The following is a 14907-nucleotide window of genomic DNA, read 5'->3' as shown; positions in this document are numbered from 1 at the left end:
TGTGCGCTGTGGCAGAACCGAGGTAGTATAGTAAGCCAATTGTGCTGGGATCTTGCAGGTCGAGCGTGCTCCCGGGGATGGAAGTGCACAAGCGTTATTTAGTAGTGTTGATGTGTGCGTTCTGGCCGAGTCTTTAGCCCAGGCACGTCAAGGGTCCTATCGATCGACGTTCGCTTACTGTGATGGGATAGGCCGGATGCACGTCAGCCTCCAACCTGCGCTAGTCTTCTTCTGGCTGCGTAGAAAAGTGATCCCATACAAAACCGGCTCAGCTACTACAGGACGTCTCCACTTCAGGACCGTTCTCTTGGAGATGGCCTTGACGACCACGAAGGGTTTCCTTGGTGCATTTGATTGGATATGGGTTCCATCGTTTGTAGGATGAACATCTTTCCAACAGCGTTGAGGATGAATCGTATCGCGAACGACAGTCAGCCATTCTTACTGAATAACAACATAATAATCAACAAGTAGATTAAACCTCAACCATTTGTGATCGTCTAGAGTCACATACTTTTAAACAGGAAAGACTCCTATGCAATGCTAAAACCAACACAACAACCACCCTCCATCCCTCCCTCCTTCCTCCCTCCTTCCTCCATCCTAACCCCCACCAGCCGGCACAATCTTCTTCCCCTTAATACTCTTCCACTCCATCCCAAAACTCACCACCGCCGCCACACTCGCCGCCGCAATACTCAACGCCATCGCCGTCGTAATCGCCTTCGTATACGCCTCCAGCACACTCGCCAGATACTCCCCCGGCACCACCATCCTCACATACGTCGCTCCCGCCTCAATCACAGTCTTCGGATTAACCTCAGGTGCATACCGCGGTATCTCCTTCGCAAGACTATTAATGAAGATGTTCTGCGCGATCGATATGGCGATCGCACCACCCAGAGAATTGAAGAACATAACCAGCGCGTTGGCGGTAGGCATGTCCTTCGCGCTGGTCACGACTTGCACTGCGACGAAGGGGATCTGGACGGATGCGCCGGCACCGAGGCCCGCGATGATCTGGTAGCCGATCCATTGGGAAGCGGTGGAGGAGACTTTGAGCGTGTACAGCATGCCTGCGCCGACGGTGAAGAGCGCGCTGCCGGCCCACATGAAGGGGGCGTACCAGCCGACTACGGTGATGAGGCCGCCGACTACGATGGAGGATAGCGTGAGGCTGCAGAGGTAGGCGATTGTGCGGATGCCAGAGCCTTCGGCGGTGGTGCCTTTGGAGGCTTGGAAGTAGAAGGGGAGGTAGAATATGTGGCTTGGGCAGTCAGTGCTTGTCTCATAACACTATGTGGAAGTGAGGAGGAACTTACGTATACAGCGCCATGGAGAGGAAAGCCGTAAAGGCGCAGCTTACGAGAACAGTCTGCTGCTTCATAAGGCGCAGCGGGATAGTCGCGCGGTCTTTCTGCCAGATCTGGATGCCGATGAAGACACTGATGATCAACCCGAAGCCTAGCAAGTTGCCCCAGACCTTGGAGTTCTTCCATGGGTACACTAGGCCGCCCCATTGCAATGCGAGAAGCAAGCACACGATGGCGCAGATGAGGAAAACGGCGCCGATGATGTCGACCTCTTTTATCCGCTGCTTGAATGACATGTGGCTGTACTGTCGTTCGGGGTTGGAGAAGAAGAAAAATACGACTGCGAGAGATACACCGCCGAAAGGAAGGTTGATCCAGAAACACCTGGGCTGGTTAGCTACGAATGACTCCGGGCATTACATCTACTTACCATCTCCAGGACGCTTTATCAGTGAGCGCGCCTCCGAGAAGAGGCCCAACAACACTAGCAATGCCGAACATCGAGGAGAGTGCTGCAATGTAGATGGCACGTTTGCGCAACGGTACTGAATAGCCAATGATGGTCTGCCAAACCCGAAGGTACCAAGTCAGTGTCTGTCTCAACAGGTAGTGATGGTACATTGCCTCTTGTCTCAGCTAAGCGAGGGAAAGATCCTTTTCTTGTTTTATAAGATGAAGACGTCTTCCTTTCGCTTGGTAGATAGAACGTATCCACTTTATACTAGAGACTCACCATGCCTCCCGAGAAGAGAGCTGCAGCTCCTGCCCCAGCGATGGCCCGACCAACAATGAACATCGGGCTGCTCGTCGCAGCAGCACATATAACCGAGCCGACTTCAAAAAGCACCAACGCAAAGAGGTAGGTGTACTTGACATCGAAGTACGTATAGACCTTTCCGAAGCTCGGCTGCAGCGAGCAGGTGGTGAGCAAGTAGGATGATCCGTACCAGCCCACGTCGTTGAGCGAGTTGAAAACAGTTGTGATCTTGGGAATGGCAGTAGCGATGATGGTATTATCCAGCGCGATGACGAAAGTTGTTAAACAGAGGCCTAGAGAGAGAATGCCGAGCTTGAAGCCAGACAGGTATTTCGATTCGTCTTCTGGTTCTCCTTCTACCGACTCGGCATCAGCTTTTGCAGGCGGCTCTTTTACGTCCAGCGCTTGTGCAGTCCCATCTTTTGTTTGTACCTCTCGCTCCTGCGACCGTTTTGCAGTGTCGGTGGCATCCCTCTCCACTTCAGCCTTCTCTTCGCCTCCTATCGTTGCATTGGGCACCTCCTCTTTCTCTGAAGTTGGCTTCTCATCATCCACTGCTCTTTTGTCTTCTTCTGTGTCGGTGAGACGACCATTCGCCTCAGTCTCAAGAACACCCATCTCTCCCTCTGCGCACCGTAACACCAGTCGCACAACCGCGTCGGCAGAAGAGCACAACCCGGATAAAACGTTGCACCCGCCGGAAATAAATGTGCTCGCAACGCTCTACACCTCAAACCAACTCAGCCCAGTGTTCGCGATCAAAGTCAAAAGGTCGTTTCCTCTCGCGCACCGTTCAGTCGACGTTGACCCTAATTGCCGTTTCCACGCAAGGCTCGAGGTAAGGTATGTACAAAGATCCAGCCGAGTGGGAAAGCAAGCCCAACACGCAGTCTACTCCTCCGGATGGCCGCCCCTGTATAAGGACCCTGTATAAAGGCCACAACCACAACCACGGCACCCACCCTCCCGCGCACGCGAAATGAACTGACCGACAGGACACCCGACATGACACCCACCGTTGGCCCGGCCTGACCTTCCTTTCCTCACAGTGCGCACCGTGCCCACACGAAGCAGGCTTCGAAGCGACGTCCGGATACTCAACTTACCGAGGCCCTCCCCTCAGATGACCATGCGAGGCAGAAACGCAGGGAAAGCCACCCAATGAGCGATGGGCACAGCGGTGATCCGACCGTTTGGGTGAACGGCCGGGGCCGGGGTTTAGCTCGCTTGGATTGCGCGCGTTGCGCTCTTTGAAAACTCATGTTAAGTTAGTAAGTTGCATCTGTGCTTCAAAACGAAGATCCGTGAGAAGTAGATGGGAAGCTAGGCGCTGGAGTAGAGCGTCAAGCACACTCCTAACATCACGTTGAGCATGATCGCGCCGTGTGCATCTGGAGATCAGATGAAACGAAGGATCTCCAAACATCGGTTACGCTTTCCCCACACCAACCCGTTGCTGATCCCAACATCACAAATGCGCGGTGTCGCGACGGTACCGTTACCAGCTGCGTAGCTCCGGGTGTCACTATCTCTTTCTATTTGCAGTAAACGCTACCACCTACGCGAATAGGCGCCCGCGAGCAGCTTTCCCAGAGCAGGAGGTAAGATGGGCGTTTCGTGGTTCGGAAGGTGTAAGCGAGGTCTAGACGCCGGGCGCCCGTATAGGCCGTATAGCGTATGGTCTTCTGCATGTCGAAGTTTTCTTTGTCGAAAGTAGAAAACGTACAACGTGAGCATGTAGGGTAAGCAAGTTGGTTGTAACAGTGATGGAGGAACATGGCTGCCTATGTAGGCTAGCGCACCTGCAGTACGTCCAGAAGCTCCTGCTTCAACAGTATTTGGCGAATCATTCCCGTATGACACAGGAGAAATCATACGGACGCAGACGTCACGACAACATGTAAGGGCCTTTGTGCAGAGGTAGATGTTGGAATGTTACCTGGAAATGTAGTAGTGGGAATACTCGAGCAACGGCCTGAGTTAAAACAGCGATAGGGATGCTTTCCTTATTTTGAGTGTACCTTCCAATGACTTCTTCTGGCTAATTTTGCTCTGGGCGGCAGATTCGGGAACGGGTAATGGTGATGGGCCCTGGCTAATGAACAGCTCTATAAATTTCATATTCCGTTTCTTTTACTAACGAGATATCCGAAGAAGTGAAAGGAGAAAGGGAGGGATATGTACAAACGAGAAGGGGGCTCTGGCCCAGACGTACAATACCAGAAAGAGAACAGGAATCTCGAAGTCGTTCCAATTAGACACAATCACCCCTCAGACATCAACCGCAATCTGCCCCCGTCCTAAACCGCCTGCTTCTCCACCTGATCCGAAGATACGAGGGTTCAACGTTCGCGTTCTCCCGAGCCATACTGCAAACCAGGGCGATTCGATATTCCTCACTTAAAATATGATCAGTCCTCCCGTTGCCTGACTCCGACTATCAAAATGCAACACACCTTCTTCGGACACCCAGTACACGGATGTTCCACTTTCACAGTCGTCAAGATGATACCCTCCTGGCCCCGTGGACATCTCCGCTGAATCATCTGCGCATTAGAACACATCTGAATGAAGATCATCTCAGTGTGACCGCAGCGGTGGGCGTAAGCATGGTAGAAGCACATGTCGTTGGATTGGACGTTCTGGCCTTGCGTGATCGGTGTGCAGCGATCTTGATGAGATCGAAACCTGATAGGAGGCTATATTCGCTTGATGCGATGTCTGTCATCAGCAGGTCAGCAAAAGTACATTCTTCACCGATATGAAGCGCACTGCAAGGATGAGAACGTGGCAGCGTACCTGCGTCGAACCGACGTGCCTTGGCAACGACAGCAGATGCGGCCCGGAGACGCGTCCGGCGCAAATGCGGGACAGAGAAGGAGAGTGATCAAGGTAAGAGCACGAGTTGGTCGTGTGATGGGTGAGACATCTGTGACCAGCTTCTTATATGCTTAGGGCATCCATTTTGCATATGTGACACTCTTCGCTAGCTGAGTGTGCAGTTTGATTGCAATGCACGCAGGTCCTATAGCTATAGGTTCATCGTGGGTCTGCGTTACTGCTAAGCAGCGAAGCTACTGAGACAATCGATGATGAAGGCCCACCGGTATGTGCTTCCCGTTTCGAATCTTGCGGTGTCGCAGAAGGCTGATTGCGCTTTCAGAGGATATTCCTAACTGGACAGGAATGCAATGGCAAACCGCGGCTTCGGCTCGCTTGTTTACGCGGTACAATGCGCGCAAGTCGCCCTCGAGTGACACGATCGCGTGGTGGCTCGGTATGTAGCAGGTGGATCCAGGTCCTAATTGGTAGGCGAGACCAGCGCGATCCTTAAATGGTAGTCGAAAACGTTGTTGTGAATTTGGAGATGTTTGCTCTTCCTCAGCTACCGCTGCCTATTACTGTGAAAAGCTCCACTCTCCTGCATAAAGATCCCACTACCATCGGCATGCGACAGAACATTCCGCGTATGCATATCAACGTCGAGTAACAACCGTGTCGCCGGTGAATGTTAGAAAAGCGTGGAATTAGTCGCTAGTGAGTCCAATCATATGGGACCTCAGCTTCCCCAATATTGCGTGTGGGGATGAAATATTTATCCGAAGTTTGTTAAGACGCGAAGAATCGCATCGCCCCAAGAATACGTGGTGCTATTACAGACCAAGCCTCAAATCTGTCTTCGGATAACTATTTGCCGGTCATATGATGGAAAGAGAGTCCTGACTTTTGACATCACTCCAGCCCCCCGAGTTTGGACCGGAATTGAGGTTAGAGTTGCTTTGCTGTGATCTCTACAGGAATGACGTATTACGGGTGGATGGTGTACACAGTAAGCTTCCGGTTAGCGAATCGTGTATAGACGGAGCGATAGCAACAGCCCTGTCGTGCCACGTCGTACCTGCACGAGCGGACGTAGTCTGGATTTTCGGAAAATAGATGGAGATATGTGTTTGCGAGCTCATGGTGCCGTTGCCAACAGCCCACTCTCACCTGACCAATCACACGCAACCGCTCACCGCTGATTGAGGTCCACGCACCTTCTGATGCGAACCACTGCAAATGCTGCAGGCTGGCAAATTTGACAGGAGACCGTTTTTCCGCTGCTGGATCAATCCTATGAGAGTCCGGTGAACGGCTGCACGGGTCCCACTGAGCAGAGACACTGGTTGCATATGGATTTTGCCTGATAATACTTCAGGACCGCTGCGATTGAGACATGCTGTCAGCCTGCATTTGATGGCCGCACTGTGGGGTCCAGATAGTGAAGCCATCGCCACATTGCGGTCGCCGTCGGTGTGCTGGCCATGTGGCTGCTAAAGGCGCGGACTGTCCTGTCTAACCACCTCTGGTGGTCTAGCATACCAACGCCGTCCGAAAAAGAAACACAGAACGTGTGCGCACTGCAGCGCCAGTCGAACGTTGAAGGGTTGCGTGGCTATGATCCAGGCGATCGCGGAGCTGGCTGGCCTGCCACTGCGTGCTGGCAGGACCTGGAACCATTGCGACATGGCCGGACACTCTGGAGAAGTTGGTATCGCGCATCATGGCATCAATGCCAGCTGGCAACGACGCCCCATTCTTGCACCTTTTGAGGACAAGCGGGCCATGCAGGAGACAGTTGCGGTTAGCGGAGAGGTCGACGCTTGACACGTCAACCAACGCAGCTCTGTCGGCGCTGCAAGATTGACGCAGGAGCTGCACTCCGGAGTCCCACATTGACTGGGCGCAGATGGGGGATTATAGTAGCACCGATTGCCTATGCGTCGCCCTGTCAATTCTTCCCTCTCGTACTGTTGTCGCCGCGCGCAATTGCTACTGCGTGGCCCTCGCTCGTTGTCAACACCAAGGCGATTGTCGCGAGACGGAGACGACCCCGCTGCGGCTCCATAGACGGACGCGCCCGCCGCCATCCCTCGTGCGCGCCGCAATTGCAGGTTCCCTGGTTGTGTGTGCCGAGCGCTCAAACGCGAGCACTGACCGCTCCCACACCGCCTGCCGACCTTTCGCTTTTTATACCGTCACAGCTCCTCGCGCGGGCGACCACGAGGCCGGACGACGTCGCAATGCGCTGTCTGAGGCTCTCGAATTCGACCTGCCAGCCTCCTGCACCTCCCGCCTCATGATTGACGCTTGACGAGCCCGCCGCACCTCTTCCCGAGTCGCCTCACCCGTCGCGCGCTGCCATTGGCTCCCACGTCATCTCGCTGCCCACTCGAGCATCCACACCATCTGCCTTGTCCCTTTTGGGGTAATCTGGAGTATTGTACGCCCAACGCACGCAGCGAAGTGCTTCATTTTCGAACCCTGATGCTGACAGCTGTACAGTCCCTCGGAGTTCCCTGGCGTTGCAACGGCCGTCTGTATAATATCAGCCCAGTTTGGGGTCCGACCACATCAGCATACTTACACCTTGTACCATAACAACTCCCACCCTTAGCACCTAATACAACACCTCCACGGAGCCAGGCAAGTCGGGCATCGAACCTTCATCACCGAATATCGAGCGCGGGCTAGTCACGAGGACGACCATTCACCACCGACTTTTGCGCACGGTGCCACTCCTGAAACGGATCAATTGGCTGGAAGCGCCCCCAGCTTTGACGCTCATCTGATCGGCATCGTCTTTGGAACCCATTCGATCCAGCTCGGGCCAAGTCGCACTGCGCCGGTTGGGAGATACGGCGCGGCGGTCCAGCGAGCTTGTTGATGGTGAGTGCTGCTTTCCGTTTAGTAGTAGCCGAATTCCTTTCCTTCCAGCCATTTGCAGGCGCCATCAAAAGCCTTGTGGGAGATCAAAAGAAGAGAGTGAATGAGCAGAGAGAGCGCGAGTGTGGTCACTGGAAAGTGGTTGGAGCGTGGCTTCCCATTCAATCCGGTGCCCGCGGTTGCTCTTTCCACAACATCCTTCACCATCGCTCTTTCCATCTCAACCAACTTGCTGACGTCAAGCAGCCGCAAAGAAATGGCTACTTTGGACTTCGACCAGAAATTCCTTGGTCGGATAGCCAAGCAGACAGCAGACCACCCGCTTCTCTCCGCCTCGCTCTATCAAATCCTCGGACTTTCAGTCCTTCTAGCACGTCGACTCGTTCGAGCGAGGAAGCTACGCAAGCTCGATACCAGTCGCGACACGCCCTCCCTTGCGCTCTACCAGCACATCCTCTGGTTGTCACGCGAGGGCCTATCCATCCTAGAGCTTTGCGTGTTACCGTATGCCCAGGACAATCAACATGGACCAGAGTGTAGGGTCCTCAGCGTCAAGCTGCGAGCGAGTTTCTATCACATCTTCTGCCTGTTTCACAATCAACCACCCGTCACAGCAACAAACATGACGACTACTGATCCTAGGACACTCGGCGTACCCGCATTACCCCTATCCGAACGGAACGGCAACGGGCAGCGCCCTAGTGACGCATCGAATCTTTCGCCCTCATCGAAGCGTGCTGGTAAACAGCCTATGCTGCGCGAGCCGATCGACTCCATGGTCTCGGAGACCTCTTTCGTCACCAACCCTTACGCAACAGGCGGCCCGGTTGGCACACCTTCGCCCGGACCTCCTAATGCGCCTCCTGGTCTTCATCCTGTACCCATTCCCCAGCCATCATCGTTCATTCTCCCGCCTCTCAATTTTGTGCCGCTAGCTGGTGGATACTTTACGACAGCCAGTGGTTACGCCACGCAATATCTTCCCGGCTCGCACCCATTGAGATTATCGGTGGCACTTGAGCACAGTGCTTTTCTTTGGGACTGTATGCACGACCACGAAGAATCTCGCCGCATAGCCCGGCGGGCGATCAAGGATGTATACCGCGCGCAAGAGGCAATGGACGATGGCGAATTCGAAGACGCAGCTGAACTTGTGGGTATCCTGGGTCGCATGATGAAGCGCAAGAGTTGGGAGGCCACACCACGCGTTGGAGGTATGGCAACACCGGAGCCAACCGCGCCTGCCACTCCGGGTGGCGTACAGCCAAGCGGTGATGGCTTTCAACGGAACGACAAAACAAACATGCCCAGTCAAGGCAGTCCTCAAGGAAGCCGGAGACCTACCGGTGGCCCTTCTGCTGCCTACCCAGTCACAGAGGCTCCGACAGCTCCTCATCGCAGTCGTTCGAATTCTGCGACCAAGGCCAGCCCCAGGCGCAAGCAAGGTGGCAGCCACGAGGGCACACCGCGTTCTGATACACAACGTTTCCCAAGCGGGACCAGTCAGAACACCACGCCACGTACGAAACATGTCAGTGTTGAGAGTGGTGCCAGCACAACGCCACGTGGCCCACAAGGAGGACGGTCTCCAGCAACACCCTCGACTGTACGAAGCGTACATCAGCAACATGGCAATGGCTCAGCAAAGGGAACACCAGTGATAGGAAGCTCAACACCCGTTTCACCTAGCGCAGCGGCGTCGCGAGCCTCGGACGCCATTCGAACCTCTCCCATCCTTCGCCGATCACCGCCTCTGCGACGCTCACCGCGTGGGTCACCGGTGCAAGACTATTCCCACAGCAGGCCGGATCAATGACAATTACAAGGGCGTGGTGGACATGCAGGAAAGATGGATGTGCAGTGGACAATACCTGATGTTGAAGCGCAAATGGTTCTCCGTCCACCGAGCGAATCGCTATCCATCTCCGTCACGCCCGAAGGCCCTCCATACACACGAAGGCATCCGAACATCTAACACCTTAGACGCGAAGATCACTTATCTCCTCCCAGGTATCTCAGCAACCTTTATACCTTGCATACTATCGCCACTGAGTGTTGCCCAGTGAAAGCAACCTCCCTGTATTATATCGGCGTTCCCAGGCGTACATACCGGATTTCCCATTTTTGGTCACGAAAAGCTTCCCACCGTGGGCGGCTACCTCATTGTTCCTGTTTGCTTAATACGTTATTTGGTTTTCGGGCCATCGCTGTGGCTCCTCCATTTGGATCTCATTTACTTGGACTTGTTTACGTTCATGATACCACTCTGTTGGTCGACTACTTCATCGGACACGGCGCTTTGGTAGATATTCTTGGACCGTTGCGATACAATTGGATACTTTGCGACCGATTCTTCATGGCTTCCGTCATGTGCTACCTAACATTGACTTGCCTTCAGATTCACTTGACTAACTGCTAACCCGTTTTCTCAGCTTTTTGAGGTTGCTGCTTTGATTTGCTACTTCAGTGCGTTACTTGACTGTGTTCACGCAACGGGTCGATATCCTGACGTACTTCTCCGTTGCAGTCTCCTTAGCATCACACTTTCGGAGCAGTTCTCACCTGCTCATCTATCGTCGCGATCCGCATTCAAGAAGCGCACTACAAGTTGCTTTGATTATTCCGCTTTCACTGACTAACCTTCACAGGCCTGCTTTGATCAACGTTAAGCATGATAAGTGTATTGTGCACACTTGCCAAAGGCCAGCATTGCTCATCGACAGTGAACCTCACATATACGAAGCAAGATCAAAGTGATCACAGTGATGGGTGCCAGTCAGTAGTAGTCTTACGTTCCGTACATTGCAGTGACGCTCATGCGCCCATCGCTGAGATTTCACCCAACCCAAAAGCATCTTCCAATCTCCACTATCGACCTTGGTATAATACACTACAAATGCCAGCCCTCGCCCTACTCTCCCCCACCATCCGCACTCTGCGCCTGCGCCTCCTTCTCCTTCTTCCACCGCGCCGCATTCGCCAGCAGCCGTGCCATATTCGCCGCACTCTTGTCGTCCGACGGGAACACATAGTCGACGTACTCCTCGAAGCTGTCGTCGTCCAGCTTCCTCCTCTTCTTGACCTTGCGCGGCATCTGCTTCGCGATCTTCTCCCTGTCCTCTGGCGCGCCGACCTCGTCTTCGAACGACTTCCACGCCGCGAGCAGCGCGACGCGCTCTTCTTTGAGGTCGCGGTCTTTGAGCCGCGTGTGTGCAGCGTCGAAGACGGCGCGCGCGCGGGCAATAGCGGTAGGCGAGGGAGGCGCGTCTTCGTCTGCAGGGGCGTCCGGCTCCGGCACGCTGAGCTCGAATTGCGCCCAGCTAGTCCACACTTTGACGTGGTCCGTCCGTTCGAGGAGACGCTTGTACAGCGCACGCGTGCGGTCGTACGCGCCTTCACCCTCTTCGAAGTCGATGTACGCTTTCCAGAGCAGCTCCGGCATATCGAGCTGGGGTTCGTCAACCGCAAGCTCGAAGATGGCGCGCGCGCGCTCGAGGTCGTCTAGTCCGCGCTCTAGCTCTGCGAACTTTATCCACGTTTGCGTGTTGGATCCGTTGAATTCGATGTATTTTTCGTAGAGCGTGCGGCAGCGGCCGAATTCGAAGAGCTTCATCTCGAGCTCGATGTAGCCCTTGAAAAGCTTGTCTTTGGGGCACATGCCTATTGCTTGGCCTAGGAGCTTTCTTGCCTTCGCAAGTTCGCCCTGTCGGAGCTCGAAGTGCGCGGCCATGAGCCACACTTTGGCGAAGGTAAAGCGCTTGTGCGGGAGGAGGCGGAGGCATTCTGTGTAGATTTGGCGTGTGCGTTCGATGTCGCGGGATACGGTTTCTTCGAAGATGGCGTAGAAGAGCCAGAGGTAGATGTACCGCCGCCAATGCCGCTTTTCCTGCGTAGGCGGGATTTGTGCTATGGCGCGCTCGTAGACGTCGCGCACGCGGTCGGTGTTGCCGGATGCTTCTTCCAGGCGCGCGAAGTCGATCCATGCATCGTAGTTCTTGGGGTTCTCTTTGATCTGCTCTTCGTAGTGGACTCGTCTTTTTGAGAGGATGACGTCTTCGATGCCTTCGCGGTCGCCGTATTGCTTTTCGAACTGTGTAAATGCTTTGTGTAGGTTTACGGCTTTTGACCGGGGCATGCGATCGAGGGCGAATTTGTAAATGGCTCGCGCGCGCTCCACCTCTTTTAGTTTGGCTTCGAACTTCGCGTACGCCATGAAGAGCTTCTCGTCCATGAACTCGTCGCCCAGCGTCTCAACCGCGGTGCCGAAGACATCTCTGACGAGATCGCTTGTACCATTCTCTTCCTCGAACTTCGCCCATTTAATCCAATTCTTTGGCTCCGGATGCACGACTGTGAACCGCTCGTAAATAGCTCTTGCCTTCTCGAATTCTCCGTGTCTTTTCTCAAGCTTGATATACGCCGACCACGCCGCCTCTTCAGGTTCCCACTGCATCCAGCGCTCAAACACCGTCCTCGCACCCTCGATATTCCCCAGCGTCTCTTCCATATACACATACTTATACCACAATTTATCCACGCGCGGCAAAATCGTAACCGCACGATCAAACAAGTTCCTCGCATGATTGATATTCCTAGTCTTCATCTCCGCCTCACAGTACCTAATCCACAGCGCCACACTCGTACTATCCACATCGAGCGCCCTCTCGAAGATACTTCGTGCTCTGCGGAACTCCTTTTGCTCGAGCTCCCACTGGGCATAGCGCATCCAGTTGTTCATGTTTATGCGGTTGCGGCGGACATAGTCTTCGAATTCCTTGCGCTTCCGCCCCTGGAACGCGTGCAGCTCTTCCAGGTCAGCGAAACGCTGCGTTGGCGCCTTGAGCTTCTCATCTTGGCGGTCGACGGCTTCGCGGAGGAGTTGTTCGGCGCTGATTTGGATGGGTGCTGCGGCCTTGTTTTTGACCCGGGGCGGACCTCGGGAGGACTCCATGGTGGGATGGGCGGATGTATGAAATGTGGGAGTGGGAGCGCCGCAGTCGGAACGGCAAATTAGCGCGTGGGAGTCGACGCGCTCGTGGCGCTGCGAAGTTAGTGAAGTGATGGAAGTTGGAGCTGGCGCGGGAAATTCATAGGGCTAGGCGGTAAGACACGGCAGAATCTCCATGCTAAGAAAGTAGCCCTGTGCGTCACCTCTGTCGCAACTTCACTTTTCTCGTTTATCAAACAACAACGCCCACGAGTTCTCTCCTGCGGCCCCACCGCGCTAGAGGTACGTTATTGCTTGCAGTTCTGCGACGCCACCACTCAACCACTGTTCACTAGGAGGTTTTCCTCCGGCCGGCAGCTAGTCGCCGCCGTTTTTGCGACGCAGGCAGCAGAGTGTGCCACCACTCGTTCACTGAAGAAGGAATTACGACCGGTGGTCTTGCGCAAAAATGTCGACTCTAGAGCAGGAGCTCCTCGCCGATTTTGCGGATGTAGGGTCCGATGAAGAGCAGGTGGACATGGGAGGAGACTACGAAGATGACCTGGCCGACCTCGCGAAAGACTTTGGCGGCGGCGCATCCGGCGACGAAGATGGAGACGAGGATATGGCAGACGAGGAAGCCGACTACGCAGCAAAGCAGAAGAAACAGAAGGGACCTGCCGATATCCGGGGCGCTGCGAACCTGATTTCTAAACTGAACCCCATTCTGAAGCAGATCGAGGATGTCAAAGATAAGATGGAAGAGGTTATGGACGGCGAATCGATTGAGGATAATCCCGAATACCAGCTCCTCAAAGACGCCAACGAGAATTCAACTCAGATCGATGATGAGATTACGGCTGTGCACAAGTTCATTCGCGATCACTACTCACTCCGGTTTCCGTACCTCGAGGAGCTCATCAAGAATCCTGTTGATTACGCTAGGACTGTCGCCATCATCAAGAACGGCCCTTTGGACAGCATCAAAGAGATTGCTCAAAGTTCAGATAACATAGTCGGGATACCGCTGAAAAATATCTTGGAGGGCCCTCAGCTCATGGTCGTCACAGTCGAAGCTTCACGAGCAGGGGGACGAGACCTTAACGATGCAGAGCTTCAATCCATATTGGACGCTTGCACCATGCTCCTCGACCTAGACAAGGCCAAAGGCATCCTTACCGAATACGTGCAATCGCGCATGAGTGTCTTCGCGCCCAACCTCACCATCTTAATCGGCTCACTGACTGCCGCCCAACTTATCAACTATGCCGGCGGCCTTGCGGGCCTTGCAAAAACACCTGCGTGCAACATCCCCCCACTAGGTTCCAACAAAGCCACCGGCCTCGGCTTCGCAACCAACGTAGGCATCCGCCACCAAGGCTTCCTCTACCACAGCCCATTGCTTCGAACCGTCCGCCAGGATCTGAAGAAACAAGCCATGCGCATCGTCTCCGCGAAACTCATCCTCGCCGCCCGCGTGGACATGGTGCACCAATCGCAGGACGGGTCCACAGGCCAAGAACTCAAAGACGAGTGCGAACGCCGCCTCGACAAGCTCACGGAGCCGCCCAAAAATCAGGGTGTGCGAGCGCTGCCCGCCCCAGACGACAAGCCCTCCCGCAAGCGCGGTGGACGCCGCGCAAGGAAGGCAAAAGAAGCCACCGCCATGACGGAGATCCGCAAAGCGCAGAACCGCATGGCGTTCGGCAAGGAGGAGAAAGAGGTCGGCTACGGCGCGGGCGACTCCACACGCGGCATGGGCATGATCGGCGCAACAGACACAGGCCGCATCCGCGCGCACCAGATCGATCCCAAGACGCGCGCGAAACTCTCCAAGAAGAATCCTGGCTGGGGCGGCGACACCGCTCTCAACGGTGCAAACACGTCGCTCAGAGGCTTCGGTGCCGGCGGTACATCGACAAGTATGCGTGCATCCGGTCTGCGGACGGGCGGCGTGGGCCTTCCTGGTGCGGGGACGAGCTCCATTGCGTTTACGCCTGTGCAGGGGCTCGAGCTTGTAGATCCGAAGGTGAGGGAGGAGATGAATCGGAAGAGGAAGGCGGAGGAGGACAGGTGGTTCAAGGGCGGGACGTTTACGCAGTTGAATGGGACGAGTACGGCAAAGGTGGATAGCGGGGGATTCAAGGTGCCTGCGTTGCCGGCGAAGAGGCAGAAGTAGTGGTGGGAAGGAGAAAAGAGAAGGC

At 54.8% G+C, this 14907-nt stretch overlaps 4 protein-coding genes across 4 annotated transcripts; 2 read left to right on the top strand and 2 right to left on the bottom strand.

The window, feature by feature from the left end:
- Nucleotides 1-603: 603 nt before the first annotated feature.
- Nucleotides 604-2688, bottom strand: N0V89_005168 (uncharacterized protein; the record flags this gene model as incomplete). Its single annotated transcript, XM_056213946.1, has 4 exons — nt 604-1267; nt 1323-1697; nt 1744-1877; nt 2047-2688. The coding sequence occupies 4 exons, from the start codon at nt 2686-2688 to the stop codon at nt 604-606; spliced, it is 1815 nt and encodes a 604-aa protein (XP_056071213.1).
- A 5344-nt stretch (nt 2689-8032) lies between these two features.
- On the top strand, nt 8033-9592 carry N0V89_005167 (uncharacterized protein; the record flags this gene model as incomplete). Its single annotated transcript, XM_056213945.1, has 1 exon — nt 8033-9592. The coding sequence occupies one exon, from the start codon at nt 8033-8035 to the stop codon at nt 9590-9592; it is 1560 nt and encodes a 519-aa protein (XP_056071212.1).
- Nucleotides 9593-10687: 1095 nt separating this feature from the next.
- CLF1 (NineTeen Complex (NTC) component) lies at nt 10688-12727 on the bottom strand (the record flags this gene model as incomplete). The annotated part of the gene is made up of 1 exon (XM_056213944.1): nt 10688-12727. One exon carries the CDS (start codon nt 12725-12727, stop codon nt 10688-10690), a length of 2040 nt encoding a protein of 679 aa, XP_056071211.1.
- A 445-nt stretch (nt 12728-13172) lies between these two features.
- PRP31 (U4/U6-U5 snRNP complex subunit prp31) lies at nt 13173-14882 on the top strand (the record flags this gene model as incomplete). Its single annotated transcript, XM_056213943.1, has 1 exon — nt 13173-14882. The coding sequence occupies one exon, from the start codon at nt 13173-13175 to the stop codon at nt 14880-14882; it is 1710 nt and encodes a 569-aa protein (XP_056071210.1).
- Between the last annotated feature and the right edge of the window lie 25 nt (nt 14883-14907).

Source organism: Didymosphaeria variabile (genome assembly GCF_027946475.1).
Source record: "Didymosphaeria variabile strain IMI 356815 chromosome Unknown scaffold_4, whole genome shotgun sequence".
In the NCBI taxonomy this organism is placed as follows: domain Eukaryota; kingdom Fungi; phylum Ascomycota; class Dothideomycetes; order Pleosporales; family Didymosphaeriaceae; genus Didymosphaeria; species Didymosphaeria variabile.
This window is presented reverse-complemented; position numbering and strand designations above follow the sequence as displayed.